Genomic DNA, 27,623 nt, shown 5'->3' on the forward strand with positions numbered 1-27,623 from the left:
AAATGGCAAGGAAACGGTTTGTATGTTCGTGGAATGACTGGTTGGACTGGCACGGCACTCTCGCGAAGTTTTCCGCATTTTGGCATCAGTTGACTCGACTTGGCTCAGCTGTTCAAGCCAATAGCCGGTTTTCAAACATGGCCGCCTCCACAAATTTTGCGACGTGCGCTTAGCAGCCTGCATACATCACACCTTTATTAGAGCCATCGCTGTCGTTCTTTAGATATCACAGTTGTGGCATCTTTGTAAGTTCTAAACCAGTTTAGAAGACTCCCTTTCGTCGCTATGGAAGCCGATAACGGGGATGAAGATCGCAAAAGCCGCGAAGGAAAAACAACCGAACAGCACCTGATGCATCTTGGAAAACCGGTAAAAAGAAATGTGCACGCCTAACTTCTTTATTAAATCGTTGTTCCAGTTGTACGTCCGGAAAGCGTTGCGGTCCAGCTATGTGATCACACGGTCTCTTCGTGGTAACGTTACGCACTCTGGTGTTTTGAAGTGCCGACAGCGCCGCGGATGCACTGCAGGCTGCAGTGCGCGGACTGTTTTTCAGAGAGGATCTGCAATAAGGTTTCCTCTTAGGCTTGTTATTATTTTTTTTTCATTAAGAACGTGTAACCGTGTTCCTTATTTTGTCTGCGTCTTTTACGAATAATGCTACGCGTTCATAATTTAAGAGAGCAAGCAACGCACAGCCGTAGCAGAGCATACAGAAACTTGCTTGGCGACTGGTGCTATGTGCTCGTACGTCCAATGATCGCTGAGCCTCATGCATCAACTGTGTTGAAATACTATAAACGTTTCACGAAGTGGCTACACGACTCTACAGGCGTTCCTCGCTATTCATCCGTTGTACTACGCAAGCGCTTAAGCCCGCTAGTGTAACCAAACGTGAACGTCCTTGTTCACAAGCATGCATTCCATTCTTGCTCGTTGATCAAACTTTTGTACGTTCTCTTCAGGAAATCGCGTGCAGCGCGCAAATTGAAGAAGACGATACGCTTGCGATACCTACTACGAACGTTTTGGAACTTTTCCGTGCCACGTACGGAACTGCGTTGTCTCCGCCGGTGCCTGTTCTCGAAATAAACGATCCAACGCGTGAAATTATCTTTGTAGAATGCATGCGGAGTGTAAGCTCACCTGTACCTAGCGTTCGTGCTAAGCTGTGCATGCTAGCAGTGGCGCTGGCCTTGTCATTGTCTGCACTTTAGCAGGGAAGAAGTTTGGCCGTGTTGGTAGTTCAATCGTAAACTGGGATACATAGCGCAAGAACGACACAAGGACGAAGCAGGAACGCGGTTCCTGTGTCCTCGCTTCATCCTCGTGTCGTTCTTGCGATATGTATCCCAGTTTACCATTGTCGGCAACCGACATCGGTAGGAGTAAGAGTAGTTGTTGAAGGGCTAGTCGGCTGATAGCTGGAAAAAGAAACAAGTAAAACGTAGCTTAAAGCAACTAAAAAGACTAAGGCACGTAGACTCCATACACGACTACACAAGAAAGCTGAACCATCGCATTTCTTTTGTCTGTTTTAAGTTGCATTTTTCTTCAAAACAGTGTGAGAGCTGTTATTGGCTGATAATATATATATATATATATTGTGAAAGAGAACTAATAGTTAGCAGTACCAGAAACTAATCAAATGAAACTGCTAAACACACACAGGTTTAGAATGAAGAAATAAAAAGAATGTGCAGAAAGCGTAGACAATGATTGTCAATGGAAGCAAATAGCCCAAAGGAACAAGGGAGTGAAGCAAAAAGTTTTCCCTGGGTGGAACTGCGATTGCCTTATATAAATGCTCGCAAAACTTGGATAGCTTTTATTTTGTTGAATCGTTAATGCATTTAGGGTGTACAACTTTTTTGGTTGTACAAAATTTTGGTTGACAACCTCAAACATTTTACAAAAGTTGAAAAACAAAACAAAAGAAGCTTAAGGTTTACACCTCTGTAACTCTACAATAAAAAAAAATTACCACAGTACTCTAAATTCTATCTGTTACATCATCCAAATCAGACAAGCATATTATTGCATTACTTGCACAAGTTGCGAGTGCTGAACAAGTCTTACAAATTAGTGATATATATTAGAATGGCATGTCAATTTTGTGGGCTTCAGACTTCCATGCAGCTTATCAAAATGTGATATTGCTAAATTATTTTTTTTTCTTACAGATGATTTACAATTGTACACTTAACATTAAGTTTTTCTAAATTTTTCAGTATTCAGCAACCTTTGTAATAAGATTTGATGGGCTAAATAAATAATCTCCCAACCTTGTGCAGATTTTCACTTTGCTTTTTAAAATACAACAGACATCATTTTAATTTGTCCACAGGATGCCAAACAATTTTTTTTTTGCATGCATTTAGATAGGAACTTTTGAGTAAAGTCCCTCTTAAGTTCTGCAGTTTGAAATTAGCCTCCGACAGAACCTGCATGGTGTGTTTCTCGTGTCTCCTTCTCTCCGTATCTTGCCTGCAGTGCTGTGTTTTTCAGCATTAAAAATGAACCGACTCACTCCAACCTTTCTGCTTTGTTGCAGCAATGCGTGACAAGCTGTGATCCTGTGTAGTGAATGTGCTCTGAACTCTGTTCCCTCTGTACCTGAAACTGTGGCCTCGCACTTTCATTCATTTGTCCACAGGCGCTTCTGGAGCGAATCCGAAAGCTGGAGACACACGTGCAACAGCTGCAGAACCTCCTGCAGGCCAAGGACAAGCCGCAGACTGCGCGTCCGGTCAGGCCCTTTGACTTCAGCCGGTCAGTGTCGTTGCATTGTGCTTGCACCCAGGCTTGTCATCAGCCATTGGAGAGCTTGGCTTCTCGGTGTACATATTACCAGAATACCAGACACACAGACGTGAGCACTGGTGGTGCTGTCTCGCGGCATTGAGTTCGACCGGAGCACTGAAAGCTATTAATTGCAGTGATGTCTATATGCTACTGAGTTGCTAGTGTAAGGGCATCGGCAACAGTGTAGCGATGAATTTATTGTGACATCTTTTCTTTCTTTTTTTATGACAAGGACAGCATGAAGTGAAATATTTCTAACACTGTGTGGCTGGACAAACCCCCACGAGATGTTGCTACCAGCGCTGTTGCTGCCTTCCACGTCACCGGTGTACCTTCCTGTATACCATAGACTGCAAAACATATAAGCAGAGGCTAAAACTATTTATTTCATTTATTTCACTTCATTTATTGGTTTCCCGCACACCAGGGTCAGATAAAGGGTGCTCCTCCCAACCTCAACGAGTCGGCTCACGGGGCTGCGCGTGAACTTGCCCACCGCGCTACCCTCGACCCATCGGAAGCCGACTTCCCAGAGAACAGGGACACGCCCTCCTCCTACAACGAAATTACTAAACACTACTATCTCAGCCGTAGAACCTACTTTGTTCCTCATCCGCGCCTCAATAGAGCTCAAGCATTAACGCTCCGTCTACTACAAACGAATACCTATCCCAATCCGTCGCTTTTACATAAAATCTATCCGGATATTTACACCAATGCTACCTGCCACGATTGTGGAGAAATAGCCACGTTAGACCACATGCTCTGGCGGTGTGCCCGGTCACACTCTATCATCGCTAACAGCTCTGCCAGATGGGAGGCGGTTCTCCGCAGCCCTCTTCTGGCTGACCAACTCTGGGCTGTCCAGCAGGCCCACGATGCGGCCGAGAGGCTCGGCCTTCCGGTTCCCACGTGGGAGCGGCCAGCTTCGTGAAGACTCACGACCTGCAGGACTTGATTAAAGTTTTACCATACCATACCATAAAACTATTGTAGACTTCAAAACTAAAAATTACACTTTGAAGTTTTGCATGTCAGAACCATCGTTTTGATTATGAAGCACACCTTAGTGAGGGACTCCAGATTGATTTTGACTACCCGGGGTTCTTCAACGTGCACCCTATGTATGGCACACAGCCGTTTTTGCACTTCACCTCCATGGAAATGCGGCCGCCGCAGCTGGGATTTGATACTGCGCCTACGTGCTTAGTAGCGCATTGCCATAGCCACTACTCCACTACAGCAAGTTGTCTAGCCTTCGTCAATGCAGTGTGATGTAAATAAATGAAAGCCGTTGGCGTGTTTACACAGAATCAGAGGCATCGGCGAGACCAGAATCAAGACTTGTGACTGGCACTCGGAAAAACATGAGCCACCCTACGCTGACCCAAGGAAGTGTTGTGACTTTGTGTCTCTCACCATTGCTGCTAACTCCAACTCGCTGTAGTGTCTCTGTGTCTGTGACATTCTGGTGCCGAGTGTGAAATTGCAGATTAAATTCCTGTGCCAAGTACTAATACCACAGGATCCCTTTGAAGGGGTGCTTGGGACATTATCTTGACTGTAAATCGTTTAGCTTCAGAGGACTTTTTGTGCATTCCTGAGTTCAGTGCAGAAAGAATTTATGAAAATTGGTGGAAACTACCAAGGTAGTCATCAAGGCTCACATTCTCGCAACAGTGGATGAAAACTGAATGCCCAATTTGAGTTTCAGAGCCCTTATAAAGTTATACCCAATGTGTTCCTTTCTACAGCCGCTTGTGCGACCCTAGGTTTTCTTTGTATTGTGTTTGTTGACCCGCCATGGTAAGTCGGTGGCTACGGCACTTTGCACTGCTGAGCACAAGTTTGCGAGTTTAATCTCGGACGCAACAACCGCATCCTGATGGGTGCGGAATACAAAAGTGCTCATGCACTTAGATTTAAGCGCACATTAAAGAACCCCAGGTGGTCAATATTAATCTGGAGTCCCTCCACCACGTGTGGCTCATAATCAGATCGTTGAGTTGTCACGTTAAAGCCCTAGAACATAACTGTTGTCTTTGTCAGGTGCATCTGCCGTTGCCTTTGTGAAAAATTAGGTGCATTTACCGTGCGCACAGGTTCAAGCGGCGGCACGTGGCGCTGCGTCTGCTCTACCTGGGCTGGGACTACAGCGGCTATGTGCTGCAGGAGGACACTGGCCGCACTGTGGAGGTGGCACTCTTCGAGGCTCTCGAACGCACCCGCTTGCTCGAGGACCGCACGGAGGCGCACTACCACCGGTGTGGTCGCACCGACAAGGGGGTCTCTGCCTTCTCCCAGGTGACCTTCCCGGTTACTTTCTTTTTACTCACACCCAAGCTTACACTCATAAGAAGTATACACCCTTTACGGCAGGGTTTAAAGGCTCCCTTCAGTGGAGAGGGGGGCCCTCATAGGGTGTCAACCAGTATAACGTGCTTACACTCACTCAGATATACATATATATACATGTATATACATACATACATACATACATATACACAGTCAACTCTTGTTACAATGGACCTTGATAATCTGACAAAAACATCTGTTGTATCCGAAGTCCATAATATCCGAAACACCTCACTTCCAAAACTTTCATCGCAGTCTAACAACTCTATTGCAAAGAGTGAAAAACAAACAACAAAAGTCAGTTTTTTCCCTAAAGGTGAAGCATCGATTGCGATAGCAAATTAAGCAAGATAAGCGTGGCAGCAGCAGCGAGCGAATTGACCTTTGTGCTGTCTCTTGCTTCAATGCGAACTAAACATTGAGAGCACGGCATATATGAAGCTACCAGTACTGGGCACACTTTGTTCACCTTGTAGATCACTTTCAAGATACGGCGCCCGCGCCGTAAGCTGCAGGCGCCGGTGTAGAACCCCTCTCTCTCTCACCTCACTCATCGCCCCCCCCCCCCCCCCCCCCCGTGCCTCGCACGCGAAAGAAGACCGTGCATTCTTGCCTTGCCTTCCTCGCGCACGCAATAACTGCAATGGTCAGCTGACCCTCTCAAGTCAGTTGTCAGCCCGTGTCGACATGGCAAAAGTACGTTTTATATGGCCGATTCTGAAAAAAATTGCTGCTAATTTCATCCACTGTAGCCAATAGTGTGTTGTAGCATGGTCCATGGCAGAAATATGGTCCGTTATTTCCGAAAGTCTGTTGTATGCGGGTCCGTTGCAGCTAGTGTAGACTGTATATAGAAGGCGACAGGAGCAACGGTGCAGATGTTAGCCATGCGATTTATGCTGGCAACCGTTATCACTTGTGCTGCAGAAATGGTTGCCCTGTTCCCTTTTAAGCGGCAGCACACCCAGCTAAATGCTATGGTCGTGTGTACGTGGAACGCGTTGTACGCGTTTGGGAGCACTGCAATCGTGGCGCGCAAGTGGGCATGTCACGTGGTACTTTTTTTGTATTTCGCAGGCATCTGCAGAAAGTGTTAAAAACCTAATACTTAATAGATAGAAAGTTCGAAACTGTTTAATCGGACATTTTGCAAACCGCCTTAGAACTGTCTAATTGGAAGCTTTTCCTTGACTTCATTGCCTCAGAAGTTGGTTAATTAATCTTGACAAATTATGCAGTTAAGGAGAATACAAAAGATAGTGTGACTTACTCCATACAATAGCCAGCAACATGCATTTGGTCCCGTCATCTTAGACTACTTTGGCATATTTTTAAACTCTGGCTAAAGTTAGCTGGGACACCTTGTATATATGTATCACTGAAGTGTTGAATCACAGGATCTGACAGTGAAACAGGTCAAACAATACAAGCACGTAGGAAGAACACCAGGATTTTACTGATGTTTTGTCCGGGACCTGGCCTTCACTCCTATGGTGGCCGGTCCCCGGCAGAAACGTTCCTAACATTCTGGTATATTTCCTTTGTGCTTCTATACAAACAAACAAATTGAATCTTGTTAGGTAATCACAACCATAAAAAGTCAACAGACAATGAAGCCAAGGAAAGGATAGATGAAATCAGCTGCTGTGGTTGAAATTGAAATCTAGAAAGGAAGGAAGAAGAGGAAATGAATGTGGATGAAAAGAAAACATGCTGCCGATGGGAAATCCGAACCTACAACCTACGTGTTACGCGAGTGCAGCACTACCAATTGTGCTATGACGACGGCTGTCAGTTTATATATATCAGTTTATATATAATAAAGTGAAGCACGGTATCGAAAAATTGCGGGGGTAGAGTTTACAAAAAAAGACAAAAAGCACACAGGAAAAAAATTGCAGTTTCGCCCAAAAGGTGAAGCATTGGTGACAGTAGCAAAATACTAAACAGTTGTAAGAAGCAAGGTTAGCAGTCTTATGGGCCATATAATTTCTAGTAAATATTCTCTCACTCAATAAATTACCAAGCGTGGTGTCTTGCGCACAGGCAAATATGAACACATCTGCTCTATGACCTTGGAAACTCACTGTCAGAACAATGGCATGATGAAGATCGACAGCAGCGGCAAGCAAACGCTTCCTGCTGCCTCTAACTGTAATGTGTCCCCGAAGCTTGAGATGATGCGCATTTCTACACTAGGTACCTGGGAACAGAGCACACACAAAGCCACAGGCAATCTCTGCTTCTGAGCCATTGTACCCCGCCGCAAATTGATTCCAAAATGGGGCATGCGCAGATACGCTCAAGCCTTCCATCTACTTGAGCGTATCTGCGCATGCCCCATTTTGGAATCAGTTTACGGCGGGGTACAATGGCTCGCGAGCAGAGATTGCCTGTGGCTTTGTGTGTGCTCTGCTTTCACTAGAATTGCAAAAAATTTTATGGGTGTTTTGCAAGTATATATATTATCCCGAGTGTATTTCGGGCATTTATTTAATGTGGCAGTTCAATCAAGCACTTTGATAAATTGGCATCTTGGAAATGCTTTTTCAAAAATAACTCTGGGGTTAAACGGTTAGAGGTATATGTGAACGCAAGGAAAATAAGTTAAGCTGCAGCACGGAAAATCACTCGCCTTGCTTCCTTGATAACCTCAGGCACTTCAACAATATATCTTATGGTTTCACAACTAGTTACCTACAAAAGTGGACAAAATGCACGAGTCTTTGGTGTAACACAGTACTAATAATTCACAACCAAACGAATGAAAATTAACTGGTAACCTGAAAAAACCAAGGTGGAATCTTCACTGATTCATGAGCAGGTCGCTTTATGCTCAGGTGGCTCCTGAAACAGTATGCTGTGCCAAGAATCTTAGTCGAACAAGGGTGGTTACCGTCATGCAGTGCCTCAGGCAACTGCATGAAGCAGTACAACAATACCTGCTTTCTAGTTTTTGCTCATGCCCTGTCAACCTATCAGTTGCGATTAAATCATTAATAGAAAAACTGGAGAGTTATAATTGCCCTGCACAAGGCATTTCTGGTAATAAAATCACATCCAGTGCTTGTCGAGTGGATACTGCACTGCTACAGCTGACCTGCCGAGGAGGGCTGGGGGGGGGGGGGGGGGGAGGCAAGCCTTTCCTTAAAGAATACCCTGACTCTATGCGCAGCTTTATGGTCTCATTTTGTCCCACGGTAATTGTTCTTAACCCTGCTTGCAGTTATTTCTGAAGCAGTGTGTGCTTGGCACTTTCGTAGCAGTAATGTCATGGACGTATCAGCATGCCATACTGTTCCTTCCAGGGCAGTACATTGATTCTCATCATTGCTGTAGGGCAATATTAAACACTTACAGGTGTAAAAAATTTTAATAGTGTAGGCACTATCACTTTACTTCCTTTCAGGTGCTGTAAAACTGTGCGCTTAGTGACAACCTAAAAATTCAGTACACGCTCCACTCACAAAATAAAGGAAAGCTACGTTTAAAAAAAAATTACTGCAACTGTAGCCACTAACAGGTGCAATGCTAATTTTGCCCTGTGTCTAGACATCATACCTTGAAGTAAGAAGAAATAGGAGTGCCAGTGCATGACATTTCTATTGTAACACATGGTGCGAAAGAAAGAGAGCACCCTAATGACTGTACTAGAACAGTCCAGAAGCATTTCTTAAAGAAACAATCTGAAATGTGAACTGCTCGCATGGCTGATACTGCATAAGAAAGCCTCCAGAGTAATACTATAAGCAAGACAAAGTCTATTGTTGTAATCACAGCATGTGGCTTCGCTCCTATGCAGGTGATCTCCATTGACCTGCGCACCAACCTCACCGAAGGCGTTGGGGTCTTTGCCCAGGAGGGCTATCAACCAAACACAAGTGCAGGTTTGTACTTAGTACTGTACATGCGGTGTATGAAGATTTTCTTAGAGTTATATTTCTGCACTGAGCTTTCCTTTCTTTCTATTCTTGTTTTTTTTTTTTCTGCTTCAGTAGGTAGTTGGAGTGCTTGGCTTCCTCCCTCCCTCCATTTTCCCCTTTCTCTTTTATTTCATTTGCGGTTGCACCTCATTATAATGAAGTTGCAGCTGACATGAACATACTCTCATTGTATTCTATATTTGTGGTAGATGTGCATGCCAATATCGGCGAAAAAATAAAAAATAAAGTCATGATTGAGTCCGTGGAAAGGAAATGCAAGTATGATGCCTCTGATGGGTTGGCAAAAGCTCTCCTGTCAACTTTGATGGCACGTCAGTGGCCACTGTCCCGATACATGGCACATAGAGCTGGATTATAAACGCGCTTTGCACCATTGACAAATGCAGCTATGTGATCAGTGTGGTCCCACACGATAGACACATTGCCTTGTTGGCTGTTCACCATCCAAACCAAGCTGTTGGCCAAAATGTGCATGCATGTCCAAAATGTGTGGCTTTGAGTTGCATTTGCCGACTGCTTGACATTTTTGATAACAGAATACATATTTCCAGCTGAGGGCAAACCAATTCACTTTGCTGTGTCACTTTGCCGAATCCCCACAGCTGTAATTGATATTGTCTTGTGACTTGCACTTTCAGTTTCATTACAAGCAGTAGAATTATTACTGAAATAAAGCACATAACAAATATGTTATATTCATCTTTTTTAAATATATATATATGAAGGTCCAACTGTATTAGTCCAATTTTCTGGCAGTTGCCTGACACTTCCTTTCCTTTTCTTTACACCAACTGGCACACTAACTATACCATAACTATACCACATTGTTTAAAGCTGCATTGGGAAACCAGCTGTAAATGTCCATTGAAACAGACTTTCGGTGCTACTGCTAACAGCTGCTGCCCAGCCTGGCTTCAAGCTGTGCATAAGTTACCATTGCAACAATGTATGATAATGACAAGTCATAGCAATGAGCCATAAAAAGAAGTCATTGCACAGCCAAAGTTGGAGAACAGCTACTATCAATAGTGGGATTAAGGTTCTGGCTTGGCAGCTGTTTATTACTTTTGTTAGTGGCCTTGATAATTCTCATAATTATTGCCCATGTTATGCAAGTCCTCATTGGATTGGAATCCAGAAGTATGCACCGTCTGCAGCAATGCTAAACAAAGATGTTGCTATCCTCACCAGTGGATGAAGAGTGTCGTCTGTAACAGCTACATTGACATGCAGCATGTGCCATATATTAACGCAACAGCGTTAAGGAGCTCGTGTCGCAGAAAAGCCGGTGTTGGCGTCAGCAGCGTTGGCCGTGAGCGATAAATCCCAGAAGGCACTTCATAAGTAAAAAACATCTTGCAAGGTGGGCTGGTGGAAATCGAACCAGGGTCTCCGGAGTGTGAGACGGAGACGCTACCACTCAGCCACGAGTTGGTTCCTTCAAAACGGGACAAAATCGCCTCTAGTGAATGCGGTGTTGCCATAGAAATGTGCCGTAGAAAGTTGTACTGCTGTGTATATCGGTAATTATGACCATGTAACTTACAGAAGTCGCAGTTTCACGAGTAGCGAAGTACGTTTCCGCTACATTCCTTCTGCGCTCTGCGCACACGCAGAGCCATCTTGCGGCAAACACAGAAGACCCCCTCCTCGCAATGTCGCAGTGGCGCGCCCCGACACGTGGCGCGCCACTTGCTCCATGATCGCGTCCGCCTTCATGGCGCGTCGGGGCCCGGCTATCTGTGCCGATCGCGACGTTTGGCTGGCGTAGTGCGTTTGAGTAGGCGGTGTGAACGGGGTGCGATGACGCTATCGCGTTCCACTCTTGAAGGCGAAGCTTAAGTGTCCTCCAATTTTTTTTTGCTCTGAGAATGTCAGACGGCATCCCCATTATTTTTACTGACACTGCAATTACAGTTTCTTGTTGAAGTGAGATAAATGTGGGCGAAGGTGAACAATGATCAAAGGGGCTGTGACAACTATTGTCAGCTTATCACTGTAACTGAGAGTAGAGGGGCCAGTGTGCTTATACATACAAAAACTGTTAGACTCTCATTGTACATTTTAACCCAGAATTTCAGTTTTTGAATCACTGCCTCTAAGCCCCTTCTACCAACAGCAATTGCCATTTCGACATAGCTTGTGTGATGTCAAAGAGTGTGGGGCCACCACTGTGTCAAGTGCTCCAATACATTCCAAAAAACATCTACATGCCAAAGTCTTCTTGCTTTGTGCACTATGGGACCCAATGGCTCACCCAGGGCGTTGCCGTTACATTGTGCTTGCAATTCTTGCACATGCGTGAGGAAAATACAGGCCAGAAAACGTCTGTGTAAGCTGTCTTGAGCTGACCATCGACACACGTGCAAAACCGAAATCATGTGTATGCTGTGCACATTGACCATATAGGATGTACTTCATTTTATCACCTGTCAGTGTTGCCCGACTGCTGTACAGTTCAACTGCGATATAAGAAACTTGAATTTCTATAGCACCAAATGCACTAAAATTTTGTTAGCTTATTGTGAGATGTGTATGGTTTGACGTACAATGCATAATTTAAGCTAAAAAATTTGGTGTCATGGCCCCTTTAACGATACGAAATTATGGCCCCCCAGATGTGTCTTCCAAACCAAAAATCTTCATAGGACACAAAAAAAAAATGAAAAGAAAGAAATTAACATGTTAGCTGCCTTCCATACTGCACAATCTCGCAAGGAGGAATGGGCTTTAGAAGGTAATGCCAGAATTAATGAAAACTGACGGTGGCCGTTGCCAGTTCTATGAGCGACATAAACGTCCTCAAGAGCCAGCCCACATAATCTATACAGTCCCCACAAAGACAGCACCGAGCACTCGCACCTTTTTTGTCGTCTGCTAGCCAGAGAACTTCCAGAGAGCTGCCAGACCAAAAATTTGGCCTGGCAGGTTCTGGCAGCCCACGGGTAGCCAGAAGCGGAAAGAGGCCCAATGTGTTGTTGCCATTTATTCTGTACGAAGCAAGCGCCTTACTGCACCCAAACGTCGTATTAAACAAGATGTACTGTTAGGTGTTGTCTCTGTGCTAAGCGCAAGGGCAGACGATACAAAAGCATTGCCAGAATAACCATTCATTAAAACATTGTCCTAAGCGGCCGCTTCTTCAAGCTAGTCCTAAGCACATTTGGTACATGTTCGTCTTAAATGGCGCTGGTGTGGGCTTCCGGTTGGTATTATGGGTTGGAGGCTGCAGCTTGTTTGCCTGGCAATTGCTAGGGGAGGCAAGCAGTGGCCGCTGCTCGACCGCTGGCATTCTGCACAGCAGCCCGGACAGAGGAACTGGACTATGTCAAGATCCTCAACGGTGTCCTGCCACCAGAAATTCGCGTGCTGGCCTGGGCCCCCGTCGACCAAGCCTTCAGTGCTCGGTGTGTACTGGAATTTTTTGCTTGAAACAGGGTACGCACGATATGTAACAGAGCTTTTTTGCGCAGTGTTTGCGAGTGCATTAAAGAAATGCTAAAGGCAAATGTTAAGACAAGCTCAAGTGCTATCGATCAGTGTTCCAAGCTGCTGAAGGCGTCACTTTAACTGGAAGCCTAGCTCTTGTTAGTGAGAGAGTGACACAAGTCTAGGGCAGGATTGTGCCATCACTATGATATAAGGCACCAGCTAGTACGAAGCAGCATGTTTGTTTTTAAATTGGTAAGCTGTAGTCAGCCTCTGTTAATAAACAATTTAATTAATTTCAGCATGAAATTAAACACAATTTGTCCAAGCTTATTTAATTAAAGAAAAGGATTTGCTGATGCCACATCTCCTAATTTAAGTCAGTACTGTTTGGGGGAATATGGTGCCCTCTCGGTGCAGGCCCCTGACTCAAAGCTCGCAATAGTTCCAGGGCTCAAAAATTGCAAAAGCTGTTGTTTATTGTGTGTGATTTGAATCGTGAAAGAACTGTATGACTCTTTCAGTCATAGTTTTCCTTGCAGCTAAGACATCTGTGGCCATTAAACAAATGTTGCAAAGCTCTTGGAAGGGTACTTTAACAACCTAAGTATCTGCCTATAGTCTGTGTTACTTGATGGATACTAGCTTCAGCTAGCGGTGTGCAAGTCTTTTGAAGGCTGATTATCCAGCCATCTCTTGCCATATGTAACAATGTCATCTAACAATGTCATCTCAAGTGGCTTCTGATCATTGAAAGCGTAATTATGCGATGACTCCCCATTAAAGGATAACCATTTTGCTCAAAAGACAGCAAGCCAGCCAGAGTAGCTTGCAATGTGGTGGTGACCGCAGTCACTTGCATTTGCAGTTTCGACTGTCGCCAGCGGACCTACCGGTATTTCTTCCCTCGAGGCAGCCTGGATGTTCAGGTGAGCACTCCTTGCATATCTTTTGATCTCGCAGGCACTGCAATGTCCATGGCTGATTTCAAGGCTGATCGTCGTCTCGCCTATGGTTGTCACAAAAGTTTTTACCAGCTCGTCAGCTAAAAGCTTCCTGCTGCTACTGGCTGCTGTACCGTCTAGTGTTCCTTTAATCTTAAACCACTTTGACTGCCCTCATAAAACATCAGGCTCGTAATTCTCAAGCATAATTCTCCAGAGCTTTAGTTAGGAATTGGCTCGAAATGCAAACAAGATAAATGCAAATGGCGTAGCTAATCTATGTTACACACACTTAATGTGATGATAGTGACTTTCAGTTTCCAAAGTTTACAAAACTGTTTTATTTTGGCAAAATAAAATGAATATTGTTGTCTTGTGTGGTTTTCTTCTCCTTTCTTTGTTTAATTCGCCCTAAAGGCCTGTTAGGACATCACATATGGGGGGAGTTCAATAGTTCGGACATATGCAAAAATTGAGCAAGCAACAAAAGTCGAAATGCAAAACTACAAAATTGAGACAAGGATGCAAAGAAAAAGAAAAATGTATACATTTCCAGCAGAACTAACCACATTACAAGGGGGAATACTTAAAACGTGTGATGCAAAATACATTCTATATAATAAGATTACTAGCTAAGAAAAAAAAATTCACAAGACTGGCTTGAAGTGTCAGTCAGTAATTTCAGCAATATGTTTAGGTAAATTGTCCCGCCCTTAATGGCCAAATGCAGGAAAGAAATTTGGAGAGAGTCAGTGCGTGAAACAGGAGCTTATACTTTGTTTTATGATTAATCCAAGGAAATATCTGATTAGCAGGTAAATTAGAGCTGCAGAATAGTTAGTGGGTTGTGATAAATTTTGTGAAAAAATGTTAAGCAAGAAGCCTGTCATTTCTAGTGAGGTAATGTCAAGACTGTGTTTAATTGCAAATACACTCAAATATGACAAGTACAATGCAGTGAGAAAGCAAGCAGCTTTATTTTGTAATGACTATAACCTATTGATAAGATAAGATTGATGAGGACTCCAGATTATTGAGGCATACTTGAGCTGTGAACATACAGTGGTCATGTAGGTTAGTAGTTTTATATCTTTGCTAGCTTTGCACAAGGAACAACAAATGAAGCCAAGTGTCTTGTAAGCTTTTGTCAAAGTACAGTCGAGATGTAGGTTCCATGATAGTTGAGGGGTTAAAATTATGCCTAGGTATTTAAAGGACTTAATGGGCTCAGTCACATAATCGTCAATTTTATAATGATATGCTGTTAGGCTGTTGCGAACAGTAGACTGCATGAGTTTACTTTTAATGGTGCTAATAGACGTCTGCCATCGAGTACACCAGCTTTCTATTTGTGTTAGGCCATTCTGTAATTCATTACAGTCACTTATGTCTCTCACGTGACGATAAGTGATGCAGTCATCAGCAAATAATCTCAATGATGTAATGCCCACGTGGATGTTGTTTATGAAAACAAGAAATAATGTAGTTCCTAAAACAAATCCTTGAGGGACCCCTGACCTAACAACTTGGAAGGGCGAATAAAAATTGTTAATTGCTACAGGTTGTCTCTGTTAAATAAATATTCTTGAACCCATGGGATGACTATGTATGTTAAATAAATAAATAAATAAATAAATATTCTTGAACCCATGAGTTGACTATATATGAAACGCTATGAGCTACATGATCGGATGCCTTTGCTAAATCAATAAAGAGGCCATCAATTTGTCTGTATTTGTGTGAGCCATTGTGGAGGTCATTGGTTAATTCAAAAAGCTAAAAAGCTGCGTTTCACAAGACTGACCACATTGAAGCCATGCTGACTTAAAGAAAAAAAAAAGGAATTCCATTATCAGCTAAATATAATGCATAATTATAAAGCATTATAATGCAATTATAATGCATAAATATAATGCATGCATAGGACATGTTCAAGAACATTTCAAACAATACATTTGAGCGATGTCGGCCTGTAGTTAGTCATTAGATCCTTATCACATGATTTGTATATGGGCACCACGTAAGCATCCTTCCAGTCATGAGCTATTACACTAGTATCGAATTATTTCTGAAAGATTTTTGCTAGTATTAAAGATGAAATGCTTAGTTAGGTTTAGTAGCTTTGTAGTAATCTTATCTGGCTCAGAGCTTGAAAATGATGTTAAAAGTTTGATAGCCCTAAGAATGCCATCGGAATTTATAACTAAGCTAGGCATGGTGTACGCAGTGTTTTCACATGTGTCAAGCACTCTTGAAGGTTGTTTGTCCTCAAAGACTACAAAAAATGAATTGGTGCAACATATTGGCATCATCAAGAGGCAAACCATTATCTGAAGTTAAAACAGGCAGTTCCTTTGCAGCTGCAGGAGAAACTTTCCAAAATTTCTTGGGGTTTGTCTTGAAGAAAAGGGGCATGTCGATGTTGAAGAACTTATATTTAGCTGTCTTCATTTTCTGCTTACATTCCCTTGCAAAATCTAGATAGCCAGACCAATCAACTTCATCTTTACTGCATAGTGCCTTCAAATACATAAGTTCTTTTTTGTTTAGGCATCGCCTGATGTCTCAATTTTACCACTGTTTATCACCAGTCTGGTAAAAAAATGTTTTTGGAATATATTTATCCTGCAGCCCTAGCAGCAGATTTTAAAAAAAAACTACCCAGTTCTTGTTGTCCTATCCAATACCACTATCCAGCTCTCATTTCGTCTGTATTTTTGGTTTGTGATTGCTTAGTTTGCACTTCCTGAAAATAGTTTTTCATTAATTGTAGATGTACAACGTGCTTGTGGTATCATCTCACTGTTTTTTTGTTTTTGTTTTCTGTAAGAGGGTTTTGGTAAAATATCAGCTCTAGCGCTGTTTCATTTCCTGTGTATGGCACTCTAATATGTAATTATTTGCTTTGTTTCTTGTGGAAAGCTTCTTGTGTTCTGTGAGGTTGCATTTGCCCTTGTGCATAGGTGCATAGTGCCATGGATAGATGAAATAAAAAGAAAGGTTAGGGCCTACTAGAATGCATTCCTTTCTTTCCCCTTTCACCATTTAATGTTACTTCAACATGATTTCATCTTTTAAACTTACTTGGGTACCTACATCATCTTAGGCACTGCACATGTAGCAATACAAGGTCACACTTCCTGACTTACTGCTCGCAAAAAGCATTCTATTTCATAATTTCTCGCTCATGCTTCATTCGGGGCTGATAGTAACAGAATGACGAATGTGAACTAGCTTCTTCTGCTAGGCTGGCCATCAGTGCACGCAACAAATCTGCGTAGATCAGTGAGAAGATGAAGTGTCACCTATTGAAAGTGTGTGCCCGTGTGTGTGTTTGTGTGCAGAGGATGCAAGAGGCAGCAGCACTCTTAGTGGGCGAGCATGACTTCCGGAACCTATGCAAGATGGACGTGGCCAATGGCGTAACTAACTACATGCGCCGCATCCTCCATACCAGAATCTTCCGCTGGCCACCGCCAAGGCCATTACCCACTGCCTCGCCAACTGTCTCGCCAACTGTCTTGCCAACTGTCTCGCCAGCTGGGTAAGGCAGCCCAGAGTGACTGCGCGGTGACCTGTGCTTTGATTCCAACAGCATTGAAAGATTTCGTGCTTAACACTGCTCAAATTCACTCAAGTTTCATGGCAAGATCATATTTTCACATGATTTAAGTTGGCAAGTGTAATAGCAGTTGAATGGCACATGGAGTACAAGCGCACAGCTGTACTCCTGCTGAGAGCCATCTGCAGCAATGCTCTGCACGGAATCTCTTCTTTTGGGGAATATAGTTGGGGTGAGGTGTTCCAAGTGACTGTGGAGTTAGTTTCGTTGTTGAAACGTAAAAGTAATTTGTCAGTGACTTGCCCCATGGATGACCAGGATAGAAGTGTGCTAATTAGTAACTAATCAACACCAACAAACCAGCACAAAGAGCACGGACAAAGGGAAGACACACAGTCACTCACTTACATGCTGACAACTTCACCTTTCATGCATGTGCATACCAGGTATGTGTTTTATCACAGTACACAGAAACAGCACAATAAATATTGGAGAGCAAGATACATTCTGTTGTCAGGAGCTAGGTGGGTCAGCATGCCATCTGTTCCCATCACCAATAAATAGCACTACTTTGATATAAACTGATTTTGTTTGTTGTCAGCTTGAATGATATTGTCGCAGCCCATTTGAACAGAAGAAAACGTGCAGTGAAGAGAAATGGACTCTTTGCAGGGGAGAATGATAGTCGGCTTACTGTCTCCGTCTCAGCACATGTCCGGCTGATGTCGGCTATCACCACCTAGTTTCTGTCTCTTCTGCTTAAGAAACACAGGTCACAAGTAGCAATATGATTGTCACTTTCCACCTGGGTTTCTTCTGTTGTTGGTGTTTGTATTTTGGTTTAGTATTTCATGCATGTGGGAGCAAATGAAAAGGTTTTAAGTTGGGCCTGGTATGCGGATCAACCATTCTGTTCTGTTCTTTTCTGTTCATGCTTGTCACGCTGCTACCCCAGTCTTCGTGCTTAGCCTCTGTTCATGGCGAAACAGTGCTGGTGTACCAGGAATTTTTTGTCTCGTGAATGTGCCAATGTCCTGTTCTTGCAGCGAGGACGGCTCATGCACTGCCGCATCACACGGGGACGGCTTCACAGAAGACAGCTATGACCTGCTATGCCTGGAGATAGTGGGCCAGGCCTTCCTCTGGCACCAGGTGCGATGCATCGTGGCTGTGCTGCTGCTCGTTGGTCAGCGGCTCGAAGAACCACATGTGAGCACGCAGTGCCCATCTTGGGCCTAGTTGATGCTTCCTTTGGGTTAACAGTCCATCAGGCGTAACTTAAAGGACCCCTCACCATGTTCGGGCGTAACAAGCATATAAGCATAGTATAGTATAGGTCACGTGATGATGATCATGTCTGCAGTATCTACAGCTGTGAATGCTGCACAAACAGCTGAAAACATAAACAGCAACTCACACAATCTCATGGTTCAAGGGTGTCATGGCATTATTGCCTCACTCCAGGCACTCGAGTCTGTTGCCTGAAACCTGCTAACCCCTTACACCTCCCTCCCCCCCAAAAGAAGGTGTGTGAAGGAGTAGAGGGGTGGAGAGATAGTCCACTCCCAAGAATGGCCTATACCATAAGAACATTAGGTCATGCTTAACTGGCAGTTGGTACGCTAAGCGACAAATTCATTCGTGATGTGCCATAATGTACTGGCTCAAAAATTCAAAATTAATCTGGAACATACATACGGGATGTTCCATAGCCAATGATATAAGTTTCGGACGAATTCCATACCTTCCACATATGAACACAAAGCAGCACTTCGCGTATGGAGAGCCAAGTATTTGAAGTTGCCAGTGTTTTCAGCTGGAGCACTTGTTTTACCCATAGGTCATATCGGAGCTGTTGGACGTTGCCAAAAACCCTCGCAAGCCACAGTATGCCATGGCAGCAGGTGAGCCCAGTAACCATTAGCTTTCCCCACTTGTGCTCTTACAGGAAGTACTGCTTGAAGTGGGGCTCAGTGTAGTCATCCAGAAGCCCAGCCTAGCCTAGCACAAGAATAATTTTTTCGGAAAACTAGAAAAGTTAATGGAAAATTGTGTGACCAACACAGTTGCCTCCTGTTAATTTGACCCTACAGGACTGGCAAAATTGATTCAATTATTATCTGGCAGGCTGATGCGCAAATAAGATGCAGAAATAAATCCCAGAATACACCACTGATTCATGTGGTAGGTTACTTACCAGATTCTAATGCCCCAAGATCAAATGCGCTACTACTTTTGCTGTGTTCAAAGTAGAAAATTAACATTTAAATGACAGTAAAGCACCTAAACCAACCAGAAATGTAATGTGCACCCAATTTTTCAGTAAAGAAAATGAGTAAGGGCTAGGTATCTGTTGCACAATTGGAGCCGATTTTCTCAAGTCAACTTTGCCACATCGTTTTTAAACTCGGCTTTGCCGCTATACAGCCGTGCTATGCGGTAAAGCATATAAATGCTGCGAACACGGTTTTGGTATTGTATTTAGTTGCACCAAGCAGGCAATTTCCGGCCGAATTTTTTTAGAAGAAAAAATAAAGCTTGTGTTAAAATCAGGGTAAACACCTATCATAATCAGGCATTGTGAGCTACTGTTACTGCTTGAAAACCTTCCTAGGGCAGGCCGAATATAGGCACTTTCAACGAGAGATTTTCTTATACGCATTCAGCGCATTTATTTTACGCTAAGCTCTGCTGAGATGGATGCTCAGACTAAAGGGGTCGCTATTGAGGTCACCATAGGGGTCAGGCGCATGCATGCTGACCGGTCAGGTCACCCGCCATGGTTGCTTAGTGGCTATGGTGTTGGGCTGCTAAGCACGAGGTCTTGGGATCGAATCCTGGCCATGGCGGCCGGGATTACACCTGTGCACTTAGGTTTATGCACATGTTAAAGAACCCCAGGTGGTCCAAATTTCCGGAGTCCCCCACTACAGCGTGCCTCATCATCAGATCGTGGTTTTGGCTCGTGAAACTCCATAATTAATTTTTTTTTAATTATCTGGTGAAGGCCAATTTGAGGACAGAGATAATGAAACACCAGAATAATGGATCAAACTAACTGAAAAATTGAATTAATTGGAGCCGAGTTAACAGAAGTCTACTGTACTATCATTGTGTGCTGAATACCTTAAAAGGTACCATGTTTTTTATTGTCTCTTGTCCTGCTTTCTGAATGCAGCATTCGTATCCAGAAGTTATAATGTAGGGAGAGGAAAAAAGAAGGGAAGAGGGGTTACGGACGCCGTAGCTGCCTCACAGCACGTAAAAACAGCAAGGATAATGAGACAGCTGAAACAGACAGCCTTGTCTTGTTTTCTGGTCTATTTCACCCATCCTGTCGTCTGCGCTGTTTCGCCATGATGAACGTAAACCAACTAGTCCAACCCACATGCCATGCAGCATTATGTTACTTCTGTTACATTACGCACACTGTTACTGAAAGGCAGGCATGCAAACACGGGCACAATTAGGAACAAACAGAACAACACAAATGCCACCTATCAACTGAAGGGTTGCACAGTGGTGTAAAAGAAGGACGACTCAAAGCCTATCGGTGCAAAGGCAGTGCCGCTTCCATCAATCATGGACATGTGCAGGTACTTGTGAGAGATAACTGCTTAGACCTGACAGCAGGTAAGCCCAGTAACCATTAACCCTCGTTACTTGCTTAGTTTTCTTTACCCCCTTCCCCTAACGCAGGGTAGCCAGCTGGTCTATACACTGCTTTCCTTCTCTTGCTTCCTTCTTAGGCATGACAATTCCTCTTTGTGCAAGATACTGTAATGTAGGGTTTACTTACACACGTGCTACTGCTATTAATGATGTGCTGTGCCTTGACCACGAGGCACACTTCTTTCTTATTTATGAACAGAAATACTGTACTATTGGCAAAGCAAATTTAGGAGTACACTTGTAATTGCGATAGTGCTACAAAAGGTTAGACAGGTCAACAAACATTCACGCTTAGTTATGCTCAATTGAGCATAAGCGTTTATGCTCAGTGCTAGAACTTTATAAACTAGAACCAGTTCTTTTTATTTCTTGCAGTTCAACTAGTCTTTCTTTCGCCTGGTGACACAGATCTTTCCTCGTTTATTGTCAGTAGTAAACACAACATTGGCCTTGTATCGACTCAACTTAAGTCGATGTGACAGAAAGTGTATGCTATGCACACCAACGACACTCTTCTTCTTATCTGGATGCTTTATGCAACCAAGTGTGGACCGGAAGATACGATGTACCTCTTCATATGTTCGAAACCAAAGGCTATGGCAACAAGACAAAAACCAACTTCTAATAAATGTGTTACCTGCATACTGAAGCTGATGCTCATCTTCTGCACATACAACTTGCTGAGGGCAGATTTACAGCATGACATGGCTACTATACAATTTTTTAGAAGTTGTCTTTTCTCATGCTGTTGCATCACTCTTTTTTAATCAAGAACATGAAGTCTATTGCAAATGTAACTTTCACTCATTATCAATTTTACCGTTCAATAACAAAAAGAACTTAAATTCCTGCCTATGCTTTTATTGAGATCATGTTGTTCTTACTAAGAATTGGCCACCCGGGTTTCCCCTCCGATTCCTTGTGCCCATTGATGAAGCAGGCCTCCTCCCAGTTTCACTGTCAAAGCACATGTGTGTGCCTGTGATGTGCAGAGCTCCCTCTCGTGCTGTACGACTGCCAGTTTGAGGGACTCGAGTGGCAGCAGAGCGCCGCCGAGGCAGAGGCTGTCGCCACACACCTGCAGGCACTTTGGACACAAGCCCGAATCAAGTAGGTCTCTCCTGTTAATGCATTAACATTAGGAGTGTCTATGTGGAAAAAAAGTGCATGTGCATGAAAAGTGGGAAGCTAGTCACACATGGTATAGGTAGAGAGGGGATGGGAGGATGGGAGAGCTTAGAAGTGTATGCGTTTGCGCACGGGCATGCATGCATGTTTGTGTGTGTGTGCGTGCGCGCGCGGGCGTGTGTGTGTGTGTGTGTGTGTGTGTGTGTGTGTGTGTGTGTGTGTGTGTGCAGACACATGTATATGTACATACAGTTTAATGCAAATGACTGTGATCGGCTCCGGACTACCATCAGTTGCACTTCACTCCTTAAGAGGCAGGATGTGTGTTGAGTGCGCTCTTGAACGCTTTGCAATGCGGTGAATGCGGTTCAAATCATGCATCTAGGACCTCAAAGAGGTGCGACGGAATGCTAGTGCATTTCTCTCGCATTTACCGCTAAATCGCCACTGAATTTTTTAAGCGTGGGCTTCTTTGCAACGATCCAATCCTTCGTTCGATCCTTCAATCAATCTTTGAATCCTTGGTCAGAAGGAATGCAAGGAGAAGTATCCCAAAGGAGGTGCAAAGGGATAAGTGGGTGCAGTGAGGAGGTTGTGAAGCAGAAAAAGTAAGAATCACGCATCTCCAGCTGCACTCAAATCAGCTTATAATAGCCAGCTGTGCTACCCTTAAAAATGTGCCACAAATGCAGTGACTGGCTCTGTTCTCTACGGGTTTACTCAGTAAAACAACAGATGGTACTGTGGGGGTTCCATCCGTGCTCTTGGGACAAAGTAACGACAACACAGTAGTGCAGACAATCACAAGGGCAAATATTGCACCTTTCATACGCTAATGCCTGCTAGCCTAGTTGCTATCCACAAAACATGCCGATGGGCGCGTGACAAATCGAGGAAGTTCGACTCACCACAACTGAATAGCGAGTGAATACATTCGCCCCATGCTGGACACCAACACCTGGTCGTTCGTGCATGCGGTCACGCAAACGGCAGCGCGTTCAAACAAGGCCTCGCGAGACGGTCTCGCAGAAGCATAGATCAACGCAGGTGCGGAACGTCTGCGCTGCTTGCCGATTCCGAGCCAAACAGGAAGAGCCTACTTCCCAACCTCGCCATTAGGTGGCGCTAGCAGAGCAACACTCGCGCCATCTCTTGTAATGCGTTGAAACCAGACTGACTGCCGCCGGCACTAAGCTACGCGGCGAAGCCGGATCACAGGAGACACGAGACATGCGGGGAAAACAGCTTACCAGGGGACGAATGACAGTCGTACATCCCTACAGTACCTAAACATCCTTACTGCAACAGCTTCGAAGGCATGATTCTTTTTAAAAGCAAAACTTTCTTTGCATTGCTCCCAGGGTTTTGCCATGTCTGCTAGCTCAGTTTTTTGCCAACTAAAGTGCCAACTCTTGCCGACAACACGGTGTACAACAGTAAACTGACCCAATTCCAGAGATGGAGTAATCAGAACTGTACTGCTTCCATGTAAAGGAAATATAGACGTGTGGTGAGAGGGAGCTGCAGTGGGAATATTGTGTGCTGGGGCCACAACTCAATGGAATTCTAGCAGATTTCAGAAAAGCTAACGCTGTCTTTGACCATCATTATTGATGGCTTATACCGGAGGAATGTACTTTTCAGTTGTAGCAGTGAAAGTTGTAAACCAAAGTCCAGACAAAGCTCTTCTTGACAACAGCCAAAAATACATGAGCGACAGGCATGTACAGATATTCAAAATTTACACCTCAAATAGAAGAAAATTTAACATTAATATTTAATTTGAAAACAGGTAGTAGTATTTTCAATGCACAACTCGCTTCTGCGTGTTTCCAGCTCCACAGTTACAACTCTTGGCGAAAGGAAAATTGAATGTGCATATATAATTGATGTAGATAATCATGCACAACTGTGAATATTTTATTAAAGCAATCTTGAGCAACTGCTGGGTGCGAAATAGAGTTCCAGAAACAAAACAATCTTGGTTTAGATGTTGAGATGTGCCTGCTTTCCCCGATGATGACTTTTCGATGGAGCTGGGCTTTACAGCAATGCAATCTGCATCCATAAGTGAATTTCGCCTTTTGGTGTGGCTTCATGGTAACCACAACTGACAATTAAAAAATAGAAAATAAAAGGAAAAACGGGAATGCCGGGTCCTACCTTTCTTCATACATAGTCTGTGTTTCTAGGGCTCTTTCACTGTGAGCAAGTATATCTAATTCCTCAAACCATCATCCTTCAAAGTGAACCATATGCATACCTGCCCACTCTTGCAAATTTTTTCTAAGGTTTATGAATTTGGGCTCGTTCTACGATTTCGCAGATATTGTAGCAAGTTTACTGAAAGATAAATTGTTTGCAAAGAAAGGTTTTTTAAAGGTGTTTAAAGACGTGGCGGTGCGAGGTTGCGAAACATGCATGCAAGTGAGTGAGTGAATAAACTTTGTTACGGAGACCAAGCTGCTAATGCCCGAAGGTGGGCAGCCACCCCAGTGCCAGTATTATTATTATTATTTTTTTTTTTTGCATGCCTGTTTCCAGCACTGGGCCATGGCTACCTAGAAACATGCATGCAAACAAAACAAATTTATACGGCAATGTTTCTGGAAATGTCACCGTGATCTGAAAATGTTATGCTTGTTAGTCGTTGTTGTTCCAAGTTTGCTGTTGTTTGTGCGCTGGGCCTAAAATTAAATCTTCGATAATAGTGTGACGCATCCCACAAAATGTGTATGCTCAGGACAAAAAAAATAGGAACAATGTGACATACTCCCTCCCCCTCCTCCTCCTTTCCTGCTGTGCTTGGGGGATTTGTGTGAATTTCGAAGTTCAGTGGTTGATAAGTATGCACATGAATTTGGCCATCAGATGCAGATTCACGGTGCTGCAAATGCGTACAATGCCTTGATACTAAATTCTCGCAAATTTGTTTGAAGAAAGTTGTGGGTCTTTGGCACCGCATTCTGAGCAAGAGCAACAAAAAGACAGATTTTCTTCGAGTCAAGGACCTTTGGCAAGGCTGGCCACAGCTTGCTGACCCAATGAATCGGGAGTTCACAACGCATGGTCCTGCCGTCCGAACTGCATCGGCATTTGCTCCCACAGTTGGTCCATGCCATCAAGGGTTCATGTGAAGGTTGACAACATCTGGTGTTTTATAGCCACACCGCTGTGCTGTCACCTCACTGCAAAGAGAAGGGGAAAGTGATGGAGCCATACACAAACTTTGACAGTGTTTTCATGCCTGCTACGCAATCCTCTATGCCCAAAATGTTTCCACTGTAATGGAATGGATGCGTGTAATCCCCATAGTGTGTCATGGCACAACAATGATGATGACAGACTTAGAAACTCTCCTTCAGAAAAGCACGCTTGCCGAGCATTCCTGGAGGAAGAGGCTAGAGCTTCATTGCCCATGACGAGTGACAGTGATGAAATGTTCAAATAACTGTCTGTGTTACAACATCGTGGGCCAAACAAAAAGTGCCGAAGTGTGTGCACTTTAGGTAGCTAGCCTGTGGATGCCGAACGTGCAAGGTGGCAAAGGTTACAGGCTAAGGGACATTGCCATGCAAGAGATATGCTGCTCCCTGATTCCCCACTTCAATGGGAGTTTGTGACGTGACAATGAAATCACACTTTCATCAGGTCTGATGTTGTTGTAGATAGCGCAGCTGCATGAAAGTCCTTGTGTAAAAGGAAGACCACTTGTTCAAAAGCCGTGACAGATCTGCGTCTGCTGGCAGTTGGCCTCGCCGATTGTGAGGGAATGGAGAGGACATTTGCCAGAAACAACGTCATGAATAAAGCTTTCCCTGATTCCCGAGATCGGACCTCTGTGTGAATGCCTTAAAGGAACTCTGAAGAGGAATGCTTAGATGGATTGGTGAATTCACATCTCTGGAATATTTATGAGTGTCAGCCTTGCCATCAACAGAGTGTTGGCGAGCCAGAAAATACACAAGAACGAAAGATGGGATTGAAGTTGCTTGCATGTTGCCATGAATCACCGTGCTTTCACTGAAATAGTGGCTACACTGCTGTGCAGGAGTGCACTGTTGGAGAGCATACTGAGCACTCTGCCAGACGTTCAGAGCCAGCCCCGCTGCCTGCTGCCCCGCATCGCACGGAGCCACAAGCCGCTGCTTGAAAGGCCATTATGTGGTGTGTTGTCATTTTCCTTTCCATGCCACTTTATGTCAAGGCATCATGCTGTTGTTCCACATTGCACTAGAATGGCAATTATCAAACTTTTAGGCATCACAGACTTCCCTGCCGGGCGACATTTTATATTCTTTACTTACTGTGGGAAAAATCGCCCTTTCCTGAAGGCCTTTGTTTTCGGGGGAGTGCGACAAGTGGTATTGGTGATAGCAGGTCATATGTTTCCTTTGGTATTTGATCTGTGCTGCTCTTCTTACTTATTCCTATGTTCTTTTTTCATTTTGAGATATGCACACCCAAACCTCGATATAGCAAATACTGATATAACGAATTATTGGATATAACAAAGTAAATACAAAATTTGATTGGCCATGCTTTATGTCAGTGAAGCTTCTCCTGCTATAAAGAAACTGCAGGTTCTGAGAGAGAGAATGATTTGTTTAAATGATGGCTCTAGGCCTAATTTAGGGAAAGCGCTTGTCTTCTTCCCACTTTTTGCCGTCCTTTTAACAAGATGAAGCACCAACTAGCCTGATCTCGTACCTTACTGCAGCTTGTTTGGGGAAGTGGGCGAAGAGAAAGGAGCCAAGTATGGCTCACTATGAAAGCTTCACAGGCATAGTTTCATGGTGAGTTGAGTGTCTCTTTGACGTTAGCCTGTGGTCAGACCCAGTACTCAAACGATGCCACCTTCTTAGGCCATTACATATCCTGGAATGTTTTTAGTGCTGTGGTTATGTCGTATTGAGCATAGCGAAGCAATTTCTTTTGCATATGGCTTAAGATATGTGTTCTCGTAGCAAAAATGTCAAATACATTAGCCACCTGAATTCTTATATATCGTTTTTTGGAGCTGTGCAGTTATTTGGACTTCAGTGGCACTGTCATTTACCCCTAGGTTTAAAGGTACTGGCGGCTACCCAGAATGTGTCTGAGATTATTGTGCTGATGGAAAGATGGCGACTCACACTAATAGGAACAAACATACCTCTACCCCTTAAATAAGAAATTATATTTTTTACTTATGCAAAATTGACATTGGGCATTCCTGCAGTGAAACTTGGTCATTGCAGCTGAAAAGTTGCTTTGTTCAGATTAGCAAACATTTTTCCAGGAAAGCTACTTGGCATTTCATAAAACCAAGGTGGATTTCTTTCATCAGACAATTTTTTCTATCTTGTGTAAAAATTTTGTTGAGAGCAAAAAAAAAGGAATTGAACCATCTGGTTTGTTCTTACCTGAGCGTGCCCTTTAACAATCTGGCATGCATTAGGTTTGGACGCACACAACTTCCTTACTTTGAAGCAATTGGAATCTGGGTAAATATTGTATGCAGAGCAAGCATTAGTGAGCAAAGCTAGAATTCAGCAATTTGTTGCTTGAATGTCGTTTTTTATATTGGCACGCCCCATACATGGTGCCGTGGAGCACCTGTAGGAAAGCTCAAGCTTGCATTTGCTTTTTCAGGGAGCCTGGAAGAACGCATGGCGTCACATGCCAAGCGACGGAAAATTTGCACTGATGACCAAGAAGACATGGTGGAATAAAACAGTGTGTACAATGAACTGCGCTTCAAAGGTCACACTCCTTGTCATGCATTCATTCGCCCAGCCTTCA

The 27,623-nt window shown here is 43.7% G+C and overlaps 1 protein-coding gene across 3 annotated transcripts; it reads left to right on the forward strand.

Annotated features, from left to right (window-relative positions):
- Positions 1-91: 91 nt before the first annotated feature.
- LOC126517853 (tRNA pseudouridine(38/39) synthase) lies at positions 92-27,571 on the forward strand. Of its 3 annotated transcripts, none has more exons than XM_055064350.1 (12): positions 92-369; positions 2,657-2,772; positions 4,908-5,109; positions 8,963-9,047; positions 12,406-12,511; positions 13,402-13,462; positions 16,822-17,008; positions 18,085-18,248; positions 18,880-18,943; positions 21,704-21,821; positions 25,891-26,006; positions 27,474-27,571. In XM_055064350.1, the coding sequence occupies exons 1-12, from the start codon at positions 286-288 to the stop codon at positions 27,551-27,553; spliced, it is 1,383 nt and encodes a 460-aa protein (XP_054920325.1). In that variant the 5' UTR covers positions 92-285; the 3' UTR covers positions 27,554-27,571. The 3 variants fall into 3 exon arrangements, with proteins under 3 accessions (XP_054920325.1, XP_050023620.1, XP_050023621.1); XM_050167663.2 differs by having other exon boundaries at positions 95-369; positions 16,822-17,021; positions 18,086-18,248; XM_050167664.3 differs by having other exon boundaries at positions 96-369; positions 12,409-12,511; positions 16,822-17,021; positions 18,086-18,248.
- Positions 27,572-27,623: the final 52 nt, after the last annotated feature.

Source organism: Dermacentor andersoni, chromosome 11 (genome assembly GCF_023375885.2).
Source record: "Dermacentor andersoni chromosome 11, qqDerAnde1_hic_scaffold, whole genome shotgun sequence".
Taxonomy (NCBI): Eukaryota; Metazoa; Arthropoda; class Arachnida; order Ixodida; family Ixodidae; genus Dermacentor; species Dermacentor andersoni.